The sequence below is a fragment of the Mobula birostris genome, chromosome 1, assembly GCF_030028105.1.
Source record: "Mobula birostris isolate sMobBir1 chromosome 1, sMobBir1.hap1, whole genome shotgun sequence".
NCBI lineage: Eukaryota > Metazoa > Chordata > Chondrichthyes > Myliobatiformes > Myliobatidae > Mobula > Mobula birostris.
In genome coordinates this window covers 116,673,409-116,686,444 of record NC_092370.1, presented here as the reverse complement: position 1 = coordinate 116,686,444, position 13,036 = coordinate 116,673,409, and the positions used below count along the sequence as shown (strand labels likewise).

General features: G+C 42.6%; 1 protein-coding gene across 1 annotated transcript in view; it reads right to left on the bottom strand.

The window, feature by feature from the left end:
• The window catches only part of emc2 (ER membrane protein complex subunit 2), a 150,119-nt gene that overhangs the window by 124,726 nt on the left and 12,357 nt on the right, over positions 1-13,036 (bottom strand). The window contains exon 2 of the mRNA XM_072260810.1: positions 7,056-7,169. Coding sequence (XP_072116911.1) covers positions 7,056-7,169 — 114 coding nt within the window. The remainder of the gene's footprint in view (positions 1-7,055; positions 7,170-13,036) is intronic.

The following is a 13,036-nucleotide window of genomic DNA, read 5'->3' as shown; positions in this document are numbered from 1 at the left end:
GAGTTGCAAATAGGATTAAAGACATGCAGTAATTGCAAACATACCACTTCCAATGCCAGAGAGAGGCGCCACAAGGTAGGTCAAGATGATTCAGCCAAGGATAACTACCCAAAGGAACTCTTGCTTCAATGTCCTGAAGTTGGGAAAATTGGCCTTCCTTCACAACCAGCACTATATTCCTTTGTGCTAACTGGGACTCCAGCCAGTAGGTCCCACTGGGTTCAGTTCTATTAGGAGGCTCCTTGGTGCCTTGACATCAGGGATGGCACACACTCCTCACTGGCAATACTCAAAGTGCAAGTAGTGGCATTACTTGGCATTACTGTCAACGATGCTTTCAATCAGTAGCACAACGATAAAGGGTTGGAAACCAACTGGATTAGGTCTGCCCTGAATTCCATACCCAGGAATGTTCAGACAATTTTCTATTTCATTGGGAAGATGCCAGATAAACTGGGAAAGCTTGGCTGTAAGGGCCACAAAAATCCAGTACCAAGGGCAAGCTTTTATCGTGTGCAAAAAACACAAAGGGTTTCCTCCTCCCACTACTGTTGGACAACTTGCAAGCTGATGCAGGAGGATAAAAGAGCTCTGAGTTGATCCAATGGTTAAGAACATAAGAAAGAAAAGCAAGAGTAGGCATCTGGTTCATCTAGCCTGCTCTGCTATTCAGTAAGACCACAGCTGATCCGGTTGTGGGCTCTGCCCCACCCACTTTCCTTGACCCCATAACCCTTAATTCCTCTGATGTCCAAAAAACTCTGTGTCTTAAATATATTTAGTGAGGTACTCACTACTGCTTTCCTGGGCAGACAATTCCAAAGATTCAGCAGTCTCTAAGAAAAATAGTTTCTCCCCATCATCGCTATCCTAAATCTACTCCCCCAAATCGCGAGGCTATGGCCCACAGTTCTAGTCTCACCTACCAGTGGAAATTTGCTCCATATTTTCTATACCTTTCATAATTTTGGAAGCTTCGAGAAGATTTCTCTCATTCCTCTGAAATCCAGCAAGTATAATTCCAGGTGACTCAATCTCTCCTCATAGGCTAAACCCCTCATGCCCAGAATCAACCTGGTGAACTTCCTCTGCACCACTTCCAAAGGCAGCATATCCACCTTGGGCTCCATGGCAGCATAGAGCTTCGTGCAATGCTATTACAGCTCGGGGCATTGGAATTCAGAGTTCAATCCCGATATCCTTTGCAAGGAGTTTATATGTCCTCCCCATAGAGTCCAGATGCTCCAGTTCTCCACAACCACCATCTCCCCACCCCACCCGCCACCCCAGCATACCAGTTAGCAAGTTAATTGGTCATTGCAAGTTGTCCTGTGATCAGGCTAGGGTTAAGTGCTGGTGGCATGGCTCGAAGGGCCAAGAGGACCTATTATGTGCTTTACCTCTAAATAAATAAATCTTTCCTCAAGTAAGGAAACCAAAAGTAATCTGTGATTTCTTTAATGTTTAACAATAACACAAGAGATTCAGCAGATGCTGGAAATTTTACTGTTTATTCAATTTTGTTTTGTTACTTTTTTATCTAGGCATCACAAACAAAGCAAGCATCAATTGACTGTCCCTAATGACTCTTGAATCAGAATCATGTTTATTATCACTGGCATGTGACGTGAAATTTGTTAACTTATCAGCAGCAGTTCAATGGTGCCAGTGAGAAGGTGTCGGTGAGGCATGTTTTAGAAAAACTACAGTCCCTCAGGCTCAATACAGGGAATAGCAGAGTTAGTCCCAGCAAACAGTACAGCAACCTTTGATATTCCGCCATGTCAGGATAGTGCACAACTTGGAAGTAAACTTGGGTGAAGGTACTTCACTACACCTGGAAAGCTTTGCACGCTTGGCGATTATTGGCAGACTAGCTGTAGTGCATTTTGCAGACAGAATAACCTGCAGCTACTCTGTGCCAATAAAAGGAATCCATGTTAATGATGGTTGATGGGTGCAATAATAAGGAAAGTTTACTGTTCAGATTCTTGACTTTATGGGAACTGTGTACTTAACCCAGCTAAGTGGAAAGTATCCAATCGCAATCTTAATCTGGGTCTTGTAGATGGTGGAAAGACCTTGGGGCATCAAGGAGGACAGTAACCACTGCTGCATACTTAACATCTAACCTGCTTGAGAAGCTATACTGTAGCTGTTCAGTTTTTCATCAGCTGCAGGACTTGGCAATGGTAATGTCATGGAACATCAATAGGTGATTAGATTCTCTCTTGTTGGAGATGGCCTTTGCTTGTATTTTTGTCTCATACATGTTGTCACTTATTAGCCCATACCCGAATGTTGTCTAGGTCTTTCTGCACATTACATACAATCAAATATCCCACTCCTGGAAGAAAGCTCACTAATGATGTAACTGGGTTTGTTTGGGCTTGTAGTGATGTCCTGAGGCTGGAATGACTGACCTCTGACAGCCACATCCTTTATGTGAATGCAAAGATGCCACACCTGGTTACGTATTCTCAATGTCGCAGGCAGTTTCTCAGACCTCACCTCCAGAATTGTGTGCTTGATGTTTCAATCCAAGCTGTGATCAGGTCTGGAGCAAAGCGGCCCAGGCAGTAACACAAAGGGACATCCGAGAGTGGGCTTTCAGTCGTGGTGACTTCAACTTCTGTCACTTGGGTCATGCTGGAGTCAGATTAATAGTGAGTAATCAGATTGTATGTCTACTCCATCCACTGGTTAGGCAGCAGCTTTGCCTCAACATCTCATTTTGCTGGTGCTGCTCCCACCATGGCTCTCTGCACTTCTCAGCGAAACCCAGTTGATCACTGTCACATGTGGCAGCTTACAATATTACAGATTGTCCTGAAATAGATTTCTGTTTCTGACATTCACCAGGATGACAAATTTTGAGCTCCCAGATATGTTGACATATAGTTCACTTAGGAGTATCTTGCCAATGTCAGCTCAGATTAATATCATCTCATTATTCCAGTTCTTCAGGCTTATGGAATGTTTGTTTTTGTTAGTCGAGATATTGACTTCAAAAGGCAAGAGGATATAAGTTGCAACTTTATAGAAGTCCGGTTAGGCCACATCTGGAATATTGCATACAGTCTGGTTGCCCCACCATAGGAAGGGTGTTGAGGCTTTGGAGAGGGTGCAGAAGAAGTTTACCAGTACGCTGCCTGGTTTAGAGGGCAAGTGCTGGACAAGCTTGTGTTGTTATCTCTGGAGAGGTGGAGGCTATGGGGAAGTCTGATAGATTATGAGAAACAGAGTAGACAGGGAGTATCTGCTTCCCAGGATAGAAGTGTCTAATACCAGAAGGCATGCATTGAAGGAGGGAGGGGGGTAGGTTCAAAGGGGATGTGAGGGCAAGTTTTTTTTTTAAACTCAGAGTGATGGATAACTGGAATGCACTGCCTGATATGGTGGTAGAGGCAAATATATTAGAGGCTTTCAAGAGATGTTTGGATTGGCAGATGAATATGAGGAAGGTAGAGGGATATGCACATTGTGTAGATAGGAAGGATTAGGTTTTCGGGGGGGGGGTTTTGATTGTGCTGGTTTGGCTCAACACTGGGGGCTGAAGGGCCTGTTCTTGTGCTGTATTGTTCTACTTTCTAATAACAGGTAGATAAGAGTACAATATAAAGAAACAGATTATTAACCTCCTTGGTAGGAAGGCAGCAGGTACAGCAGGTAAATGGGAAAACAAATTAAACATCAGCCTTCATGACAAACGTGAAAGAGAATAAAAGTAAGGAAGTGATGATAACCGTACAGGACAATGAGACTACACCAGTGTTCCATTACAAGCTGCAGTTTCCTGAAATAAGGAGGGCTTTGCTGGCACTGAAGGTTCAGAGTTGGCTTCCTGGATTGATACCTGGGATGAAGGGGCTGCGTAAACAAGGATGGCTGAGTAGCAATTAATTGGATATTAAACAATAAGAAGCGACCAGTTGCTTGGGCTGTCACTATTCACAAACCTGGTGCAAACCCCTGCTTTACACTGATGCTCTGGCAGCAAAGAATCATCCACTGAGGACAGGCTGTCCAGAAGGCTGATGTTGAGAGGCTGAAGCAAGCAAAGCACTTACACATTGCTTGAGATGTGGGGCCCAGAGGTACTGTCAGTTCCCAGTAATGGATCACACTCAGCCTGGCCAGCACAGTATGTGTGGACCATCACCACGATCAAGCCCTACGTGTTCACAGACTGTCTCTCTCATCAACTCCTACTGGATGTAGTGAAAGCTGCCGTCTCTCTCTCTCTTTGACTATACAGTTGCCCCCAGCCCAAAGGTGTCTCTATGATAAATAAGCCCTCCCAGGCATCCCCATCGTATAGGTGATACAACTGCTTCATGGGCAAAGCAGCACCCACCTCAAGCAAATGTCTTTTATATAACACAGTGGAATAGTGCATCTAACACCAGGTCCAATGACAACAAATCAATCATCTCCATGTAAGGTTAGCAAGGTACCAGTGTACACAGTAGTAATGTCAAACATGAGGCATGTTTGCAGGAACTTGACATCCGGAAAGATCCAATGAGGATAAGCCAACTATAATTTAATTTAATGAATGCAATAAAGAACTCCTGCCAACAGCAGTTTGGTTTGTGATCATCCCTAGGATTGACCTGATAGCTTACCTGGAGACAACCACACAAACAACCTTCGAAGCTTTAATAAATTGGAGACTACTGCATTTAGCTAAGTGCAATAGCAATTTTTTTTTGCAAAATACAAACCTGTTAATATTGTTTTCTACCAAGCACGGCATAACCACACCAAAAAAAATTATCTTTGGAAGCCTGTAATAGCCTCATTTAATTTAATTGTGGTGTTATGTATCATCAGACTGTGCATCCAAAAAGAGACTTGGCATCCAAATATTCAGCTTACTCTGCAGACACAAAAGTCACTAGAAAACAATCGTTTCAGCTATAAAAGACTGCCTTAAGTTCCAGATGATAAGGCAAAGTAATTGTACACAGGAATTTCCTCTTACAGGGATTTCCTGTGGGATGGTAGCTGAAAATAAAGTTTAGATTTGTAATTCCACTTTCATTCTTTCATGCAAGTTGAGTTTCTAACTTCAGTTGATGTACGTTTTTTAAATCAACATCTACATACCAACCCTTCAAACTGATGATACTTAGCACCACAATAAAATTAAATGAGGCTGTTATAGCACCTTATCAATTTAAAGCAGCAAGGAAAGCCAAACTAAACCAAGAAAGGCCATCTTCCCACACAGCAGATCAAGTGTTGATTCAAGCACAATAGCACATTGGGTGGTCTCAATTACTACCTTATCTCCAGCTTTCTTTCAAAGGCGGCATTAAACCAAGGCAGTATCTATCATTGCAGGTGGATATAATTTGAAGTACAGGAAGGATTTCCCTGATGTTTTGATCATACTCCTCATCCAACCAACATCACCAAAACAAATGCTAAATGTGGAAGCTTGCTGTGTGCAAACAGGCTACCACATTTCCTAGATTTTGACTTTGACGACATTTCAAAAGTACAAAAGTGCTTTAGGATGTACTGAGATAAAATATGTTACCAAAGTCAGTTCTTTTCAAATGAGAAAAATGGAATGGGACAGATCCTTTCAGATTTTTAATGAAGATCTTAGCCAGCTTCTGCAGAAACCCATCCATACTCGATTTGAAATTCTAAACTTGGACAGTGTGCTCAAGATTCCTGCCTCATGAAAGCAGCCAATGTTATCAAGGACCTCTTCCATCCTAGTTGCTGTCTCTTTTCCCCTCCCATTGGACAGAAGATACTGAAACTTGTGTGCATGTACCACCAGAGTTAAAGAAATCTTCTTGGTTCTATCTCACTTATCAGACTCTTGAAAAGACCTTGCATATGCTAAAAGATGAACTCTTGATCTCCCCAACCACCTCATCATTGCCCTTGCATTTAATTTGTCGATATGCACTGCACCCCTCTCTGTAACATTTTCCATTCTGTTTTCCTCTGTACTACATTGAGATATTTATGCAAGACATGATCTGTCTAAAGGACATGCAAACAAAACTGTACCTCAACACACAACACTTCTGATCACAGGTCATTTATAAAATGAATCAGAAAAAAATAAATTACTCAAGGTCAAACTGTAAAATCTGAAGAATTTTTTTGTTGACACCACCAGCAAACTTTAATCTATAAATTTTAAAAAGTTAAAGCAAGGCAAAGTGAGATAGAGATAAATAGAGGAAGGAATGTACAGCTTCCTTTACTTTAATATTCAGTAAAATAGTTTTTTTTTAAGTTTTGAAGCCTGCTACCAACCTAGCAACAAACATTCAATCTATTGCACCTGCACCTTAAATCAAACTTCGGTATTTTTTTCATCCACTCATTTTTCAAGGTACGAGTATTGCTGGCAAAGAAAACATTTACTGTCCATCGCTACTTGCTTCCAGACAGAGTGGATTGCTAGGTCATGTCAGAGGACATTTAAGAGTCGATCACATTGCTGTGAGACTGAAGTAACACATAGGGCATGCGAGGATGGCAAATTCTATCTTTGGAGTACAAAATGAACCAAATGTGTTTGTGTTAGTAACAATCTGTTAGTTCTGTAGTCATCATCTGGGACTAATTCATTTTCATCCCACTCCCCTGACTTCTCCTACAGTCTTCCTTTTCAAAAACTCACTGTATTAAAAAAAATTCTTCTAACCGGCCTTTGCTTCTTTTCCCAATTATTTCAGACCTGTCTTCTCTGGTTACCAGTGCAAACTAACACCTTATTTGCTCCATCATCATTCCTCGTGTCAACACAAGCTGATTCAAAGTTGGCTGTGAAATCATTAAGGGATAAGAAAGCTAAATATTTAATAATTTTAGGGTGGGTCTACAGACTTGAAGGAAACACTCAATATATACCATATAATCCTATCAGAAATGAAGTGCAAATGTTCGTGAATTTACAAAATAATTAGTCTCTTCAGTGCCAATGTAATTTCTTTGTCAGTTTGGAATAAACACTACCAATGTTTTAGTGAACTGTGTTACTATTCCCAATCCTATTGCACCAGTAGCTCTATACTCACTATCATCTCCAAGTTTTGAAGCATAATCATTGATCAACTCTTCACCGACATCAGCGATCTGTTCACTATTCCGGTAGTTCTCATCTCGCCATTTTCTCAACTTGTCACGCATTTCTGAAAATAAAAAGCACAGGAAAAATTTGGCCCAAGCAACAAAAAGACTTCAATTGTATGGTGTAAAATCTACTGGACCAGGGTCTTTGGAGATCTGAATGTATGCAATGACATGAGAACAATAACTTTCTCAACAGCATCATTTTCATCAAGAATGAACATGACAAGCCCATGGACAGCACTGTTCAGAGTTAAATTTTCATTTTGACCCAATTCCTTCAAGCAGATGTTACAGGTTTTCACAGCTGAGGTACTTCTCAATCTTTACCTTGTGAACAACAGTGCTGGTTTTGCAAACAGACAAAACGCTCGAGTCATGATCACAGTGTGATCATAGTGTTGTAAATAGAATCAACAGCAGAGGAACACAGATCTTTAGACTGTGCACCTCCTCCTCATGTCCCCAGTCTCAGTCAGACAACAATGTAAAGACCCCAATCATAAAAGTAACCTTGATTCCCCAATGAAGAACAATGGCACAGGTATAGCAATAAATTCTTGTTCACAGGTTATGGTGTCACTGGTGAGACGACATTTATTGCCGATTTCTAGGTATCAATGTGTTCATGAGCTGCCTGTTTATAGATACACAAAGATAATCTAGCTATGCTATTAAGAATTTCTAATACTGTCACAATAACAATAAGGAGCAACCGAAATTCTTCCAAGTTGGTGAGATATATGACAGAAGACAACTTGGAGCTTATGACATTTCTGCTGCTTTCAAATCCCACCAGCATCAGCTCCCTATCCTACAATGCAGTGCCTATTGTGAAATAGGAAGGTGAAGCTCAATGTGATTTCAGGAGTTACTTCTGTAGTAGAGTGGGTGTCGCCTCAGTGAAGACCACATCCTTGTCGTCATGTTTTGGAGGCCTGTGTGCCTCGATGACTCGGAGAGCAATGTTGAGTGGAGTCAAAGTTTTATGCTTTGGCTCTTGGTAGGGTCACCCATGTCAAACGGGTTAAAGGGTAGAGGCCAGACTAAGAATGGTCAACTGATCCTCCAAATTTGGCGGTAAATCAAAATTGTTACGGAAAAAGGAACGAAGAATCCTTCATTTGAGTGTGAAAGTATTCCTGAGTCTCCACCTGGGAATTGCATGACTGACAGTAGTGAAAACTGAGAGGAAGCTACAGACATATTGAAGGAAGCCCAGAATACTGCCAGAGACGGAGGATTTCTGCCCTAAATACCAGCTGTGCTGCAGGAAGTAAGTAAGAGGGGGTGTCCATGTCTACAGCATTACCTACAATTTTGCAACTCCTTTTGAGCTGAGGAGGCAGAGCTGATGAAATTATAGCACTTTACAAATTATACTTTCTCTGTAATTGTAACAACATATATGACATTGTTCTCGTTTTTACTACCTCAATGTCCTTATGCATGGAATGATGCAAAAGATGGCACAAAAGCAAAAGCTTTCACTGCATTTTGTGTAAACCAATACCAATAACTAATCAAATGGTGCAAGCTAAATCATCTGCAGCTCAACATCAGTAAGACAAAGGAGATTGTGACAGACTTCAGGAAGGCTAAACCTGCACTGCTCCCTGATGGTGAGGATGTGGATGCGGTGAGGACCTGGGGCGTGCACCTGACTGACAGACTTGAGCAGAGCACCAACACAGAGGCTGTGCACAAGAAGGGCCAGAGTCGCTTCTACTTCCTGAGGAGACTGAGGTCCTTTGGAGTATGCAGGCCTCTCTTCTACCAGTCTGTTGGCAACAGTACAATCTTCTTTGCAGTGGTTTACTGGGGCAGTGACATCAACATGGGTGATGCCAACAGGCTAAATAAATTGATTGGAAAGGCTGGCTGTTATAGGAGTCAAACTGAACACACTGGAGGCTGTGGTAGAACAAGGGACCCTACGGAAAATCCTGGAAATTCTGGACGTTTCTCACTGTCTACGTGCCACCTTGGTTGAACAGAGGAGCACTTTTAGTAACAGATTAAGACAACTACGCTGCTCCAAAGAGTGCCCTATATAAGGTCATTCTTACCCTCGGCCATTAGGCTCTATAATGAATCAACCTATAGCCAGGGAAGTGATGACCCCCTCCTGTTAAGACTGTTGAGGTAACTTTTTTTTTCTTACTTCCTTTCTAGTACTTGTATATCCATGCAATTGCAGTGCTACTGTGATACTGTAATTTCCTTTGGGATCAATAAAGTATCTGTCTAAATTAGCTTAAGTGTCAACTCTGGTAGCAATTCAACTTCCAGTCAACAGCCTGAGTTGAAGCATCTAATCCAAATGGTATTGTAGTACTGAAGGAATGGTACACAGACACTATCTTCAGACAAGATATTGAATTGAGGCTACGTTCTGCCCTTCCAGATCATTGCTGAACACCACAATGCTACCTCAAGAAATGGTCAATTCTTTATTGTACCCTGGCCAATATTAATTGCAAAAAAAATTAATAACTTTCTTGATTGTGGGAACTTGTTTTGTTCAAACTAGCTGCTCCATTTCCTTTACCAGCTGAGGTCATGAAAACAGCTCCAAAAGTAAGCTTTCTACTCTTTTATTGTGCTTTTCTGACACAAGTTTGGAATCCATTGCATCATTTTGCAAATGGTACATCAATTCCCTGATGAGCTTAACATTATCTGTGCGCACGTTAAAAGGGAGAATAGCACAGTACCTGTGTGAATTCCCATAGCATCCAGAGACCTTGTGATCTCTGTCTAGAAGTTGATGTCAGAATATCCTTCAAAGAGGTGAATCCTCGCAAGCTGTCAGGCCCTGACGGTGTACTGAAAATCTATGTCGACCAAATGGCTGAGTGTTCAAGCACATCTTCAACCTCTCACTGCTGCAGTCTGAGGTTTCCTACTGCTTCAAAAGTGCAGTAATCATACCAGAGCCCAAGAGGAGTAAGGTGAGCTGCCTCAACAAACATGAACTGGCAGCAGTCACATGTAATGAAGTGCTTTGAGAGGTTGGCTATAGCTAAAATTAGTGTCTACCTGACCAAAGGTCTGGATCCACTGCCACAGCAGGTCGACAGCAGATACAAACTCACTGACTCTCCGCTCTGCTTTGGAGCACCTAGACAAGAGCAAAACATATGCCAAGCTGCTGTTCACCAACTATAGCTCAGTATTCAATGTCATCAACCCCTCCATATTAATCACTAAGGTTTTAAACCTGGGCCTCAGTATTTCCCTCTATAACCAGGTCCATGACTTCATCATCAGAAGACCACAGCCAGTATGGATCGGTGATAACATCTCCATATTGCCAATCAACACAGAGGTACCTCAGGAAGTGTGCTAACCCATTGCTCTACCCTTGCCACATGACTATGCGGCTAAGCACATCTCAAATGCTATCTATAAATTCACAGATGACACCACTGCTGTTGGTAAAATCTCAAATGCTGACAAAATAGCATGAAGAAGAAAGATAAATTGGCTGGTTGTGTTGTGTTGCACTGCACCTTTGGACAATCATGCACTCAGCAATAGCAAAGACCAACAAATTGGAGTGGACTTCAGGAAGAACACACGCCAGTCCTCACTGAGAGGTCAGCATTGGAAAGGGCGAGCTGTTTCAGCTAGATCCCAGCTGTCAACGTCTCGAGATTGCCAAATCCTGAAGCAGTCATGAAGGCATCACAACAGGGGCTCTACTTCATTAGGACTTTAAGATTTGTTATGTTCAAAGGTTCATTTCTTATCAAAGTACAGAACTCTGAAATTCTTCTTCTCCAGATAGACACAAAACCAAGAAAGAACAGCAGCACGATCATCAGCCCCCAAATCCAACCCCCCCACACAAAAAAACGAGAAGGATCGGGCCAAAAACACAGAATATAAAAAAAACTATAAGACTGAAAATAAAAGGCCATAGTCCAAATCGATCTATTTTCAAAAAGCAGAAAACCTGGGTAACATGCTCCAGGCGTAGTGGCAGCCTCTCCCCTCTCCGTCAGCAGAGCAGACCCACCAGCGATCAAAAGGCAATCTCCTCTCGCCAGTAGCACAGCGATCCCGCCAGCGATCAAAAGGCAATCTCCTCTCACCAGTAGCAGAGCGATCCCACCAGCGATCAAAAGGCAGGCAGCCGGCATGCACCTTCCGCATTCACCTCGATGTTTCAATCTCACTTTCTTGTTTTAATTGGCGAACAATGTAAGCTTCAATCGCCGAAGTGGAGTCAAACATCAGCTCGCACCCCGTCTCACAGTCTCCTTGCCATGAGATTTGTGCTCACTGGCTCTACCTCCCAGTATTCTCTCTGAGACTGCAAATCACAGCCGCCGACAGTTCCAGAATCATACTCAAGACAAAAAGCAGACATAAGAGACAAAAGTGAAATAAATGGTTTCATGGTCTATCCAGAAGATGTCAACTGTGGGAGCGTTGTACACGGGTGCCATTTGGACCAGAACACCAAGTATTCTTACCAATTTCAATACTATACTCAAGCTCAGGAGAAGACAATGCATCCAACGGCAACTCCTTTGTTTGCATCTTCGGAAACAGCTCTATTTCCATCTCTAATACCTCCTTTTTTCCATTTCAGAGTTCTTTTGAAAACTCTGACCCGGAGTTACACGCTGACTTCAGTTCTTTGTGAGAATGGGACCCATTCTCGGGGTTTCATGTCTGGCCATTATTCGATATGCCAAGGATGCGGTCTAAGAGATTAGCTCGCCTTTGGAGTTCCTGGATCCCATGGCTCTGGAGACCGCTGGACCAAAGGTCAGTGTCTCTGCAGGAATCTGGTGTGTTATGGGAGACAGAAGATAAAAGCAGTGAGCTGGCTGCTGGCTGTGTGCCCAAAGACCCGAGTTCTTTGGGGACAGAGCTCAGAAAAAGCGACTCAACAGACTTAACATCGTATCAGCAAGTTGTTTGTTATGTCTCCCCTCTTGCTGTGAAGTGGAGACATCTCTTTCTCCCTTATTAGTGAACAAGAAGTCTTTGGGGTACTGCACGTCTGTGTCTTTGCTGATGTTTTGCTGCACGCTTGAGTGCTCGGCAGTGGGTGCTGATGCTTTTTTTTTTGCTGGTGGGAGGGGGGACGGTTGCTTTGCTGCTGCTTACGCGTGGGACGGGGGAGCTGGGGGGAGCTCTGGGGTTCTAACATTTAACTGTCGTTCATCCTTTGGGGGAACTCCTCTGTTTTCATGGATGGTTGCGAAGGCAAAGTATTTCGGGATGTATATTGCATACATTTCTCTGACATTAAATGTAGCTTTGAAACTCTATAGCATTCTGACTGGTACATCACAGCCTGGTAATGGAGACTCCAATGCACAGGATGGCAAGAAGCTACTGAGGGTTGTAGACTCAGCCAATCCCATCATGGGCACAACCATCCCCACCATCGAAGGCATCTTCAAGGGTGGCACTTCAACAAAGTACATCCATCAGCAAGGACCCTCACCATCCCAGACATATCCTCCCCTTGTTACGACCACCAGGGAGAAGCTTAATGCTTACACTCAGCAATTCAGAAAAAGCTTCCTCCCTCCACAAGATTTCTGAATGGTCTACAAACATAACCTCATTATTTCTTTTCTTGAACCATTTATTTTGTAATTTATAGTAATTTTCTGTCGTTGCACCGCATAAACAAATTTCATATCGTAAGACATTGATAACAAACCTGACTGAACTGCACTGCAGCTGCTCACCTAGGTGTTACAACAGCACCTTTCAAGAATGACACAGCATTCAGGTTAATGGGATGACCACTGCCCCGTGGTTCCTCTCCAAACACTGGAAAATATCAATTCTTCATCATTGTTATACTTAAATCCTGTCCTCCACAAATCTGATTTATGCTAAGGTGCAGCACCTTCTCAGGGAGACCAATGTTCACGTCTGAAACTTAATTTACTCA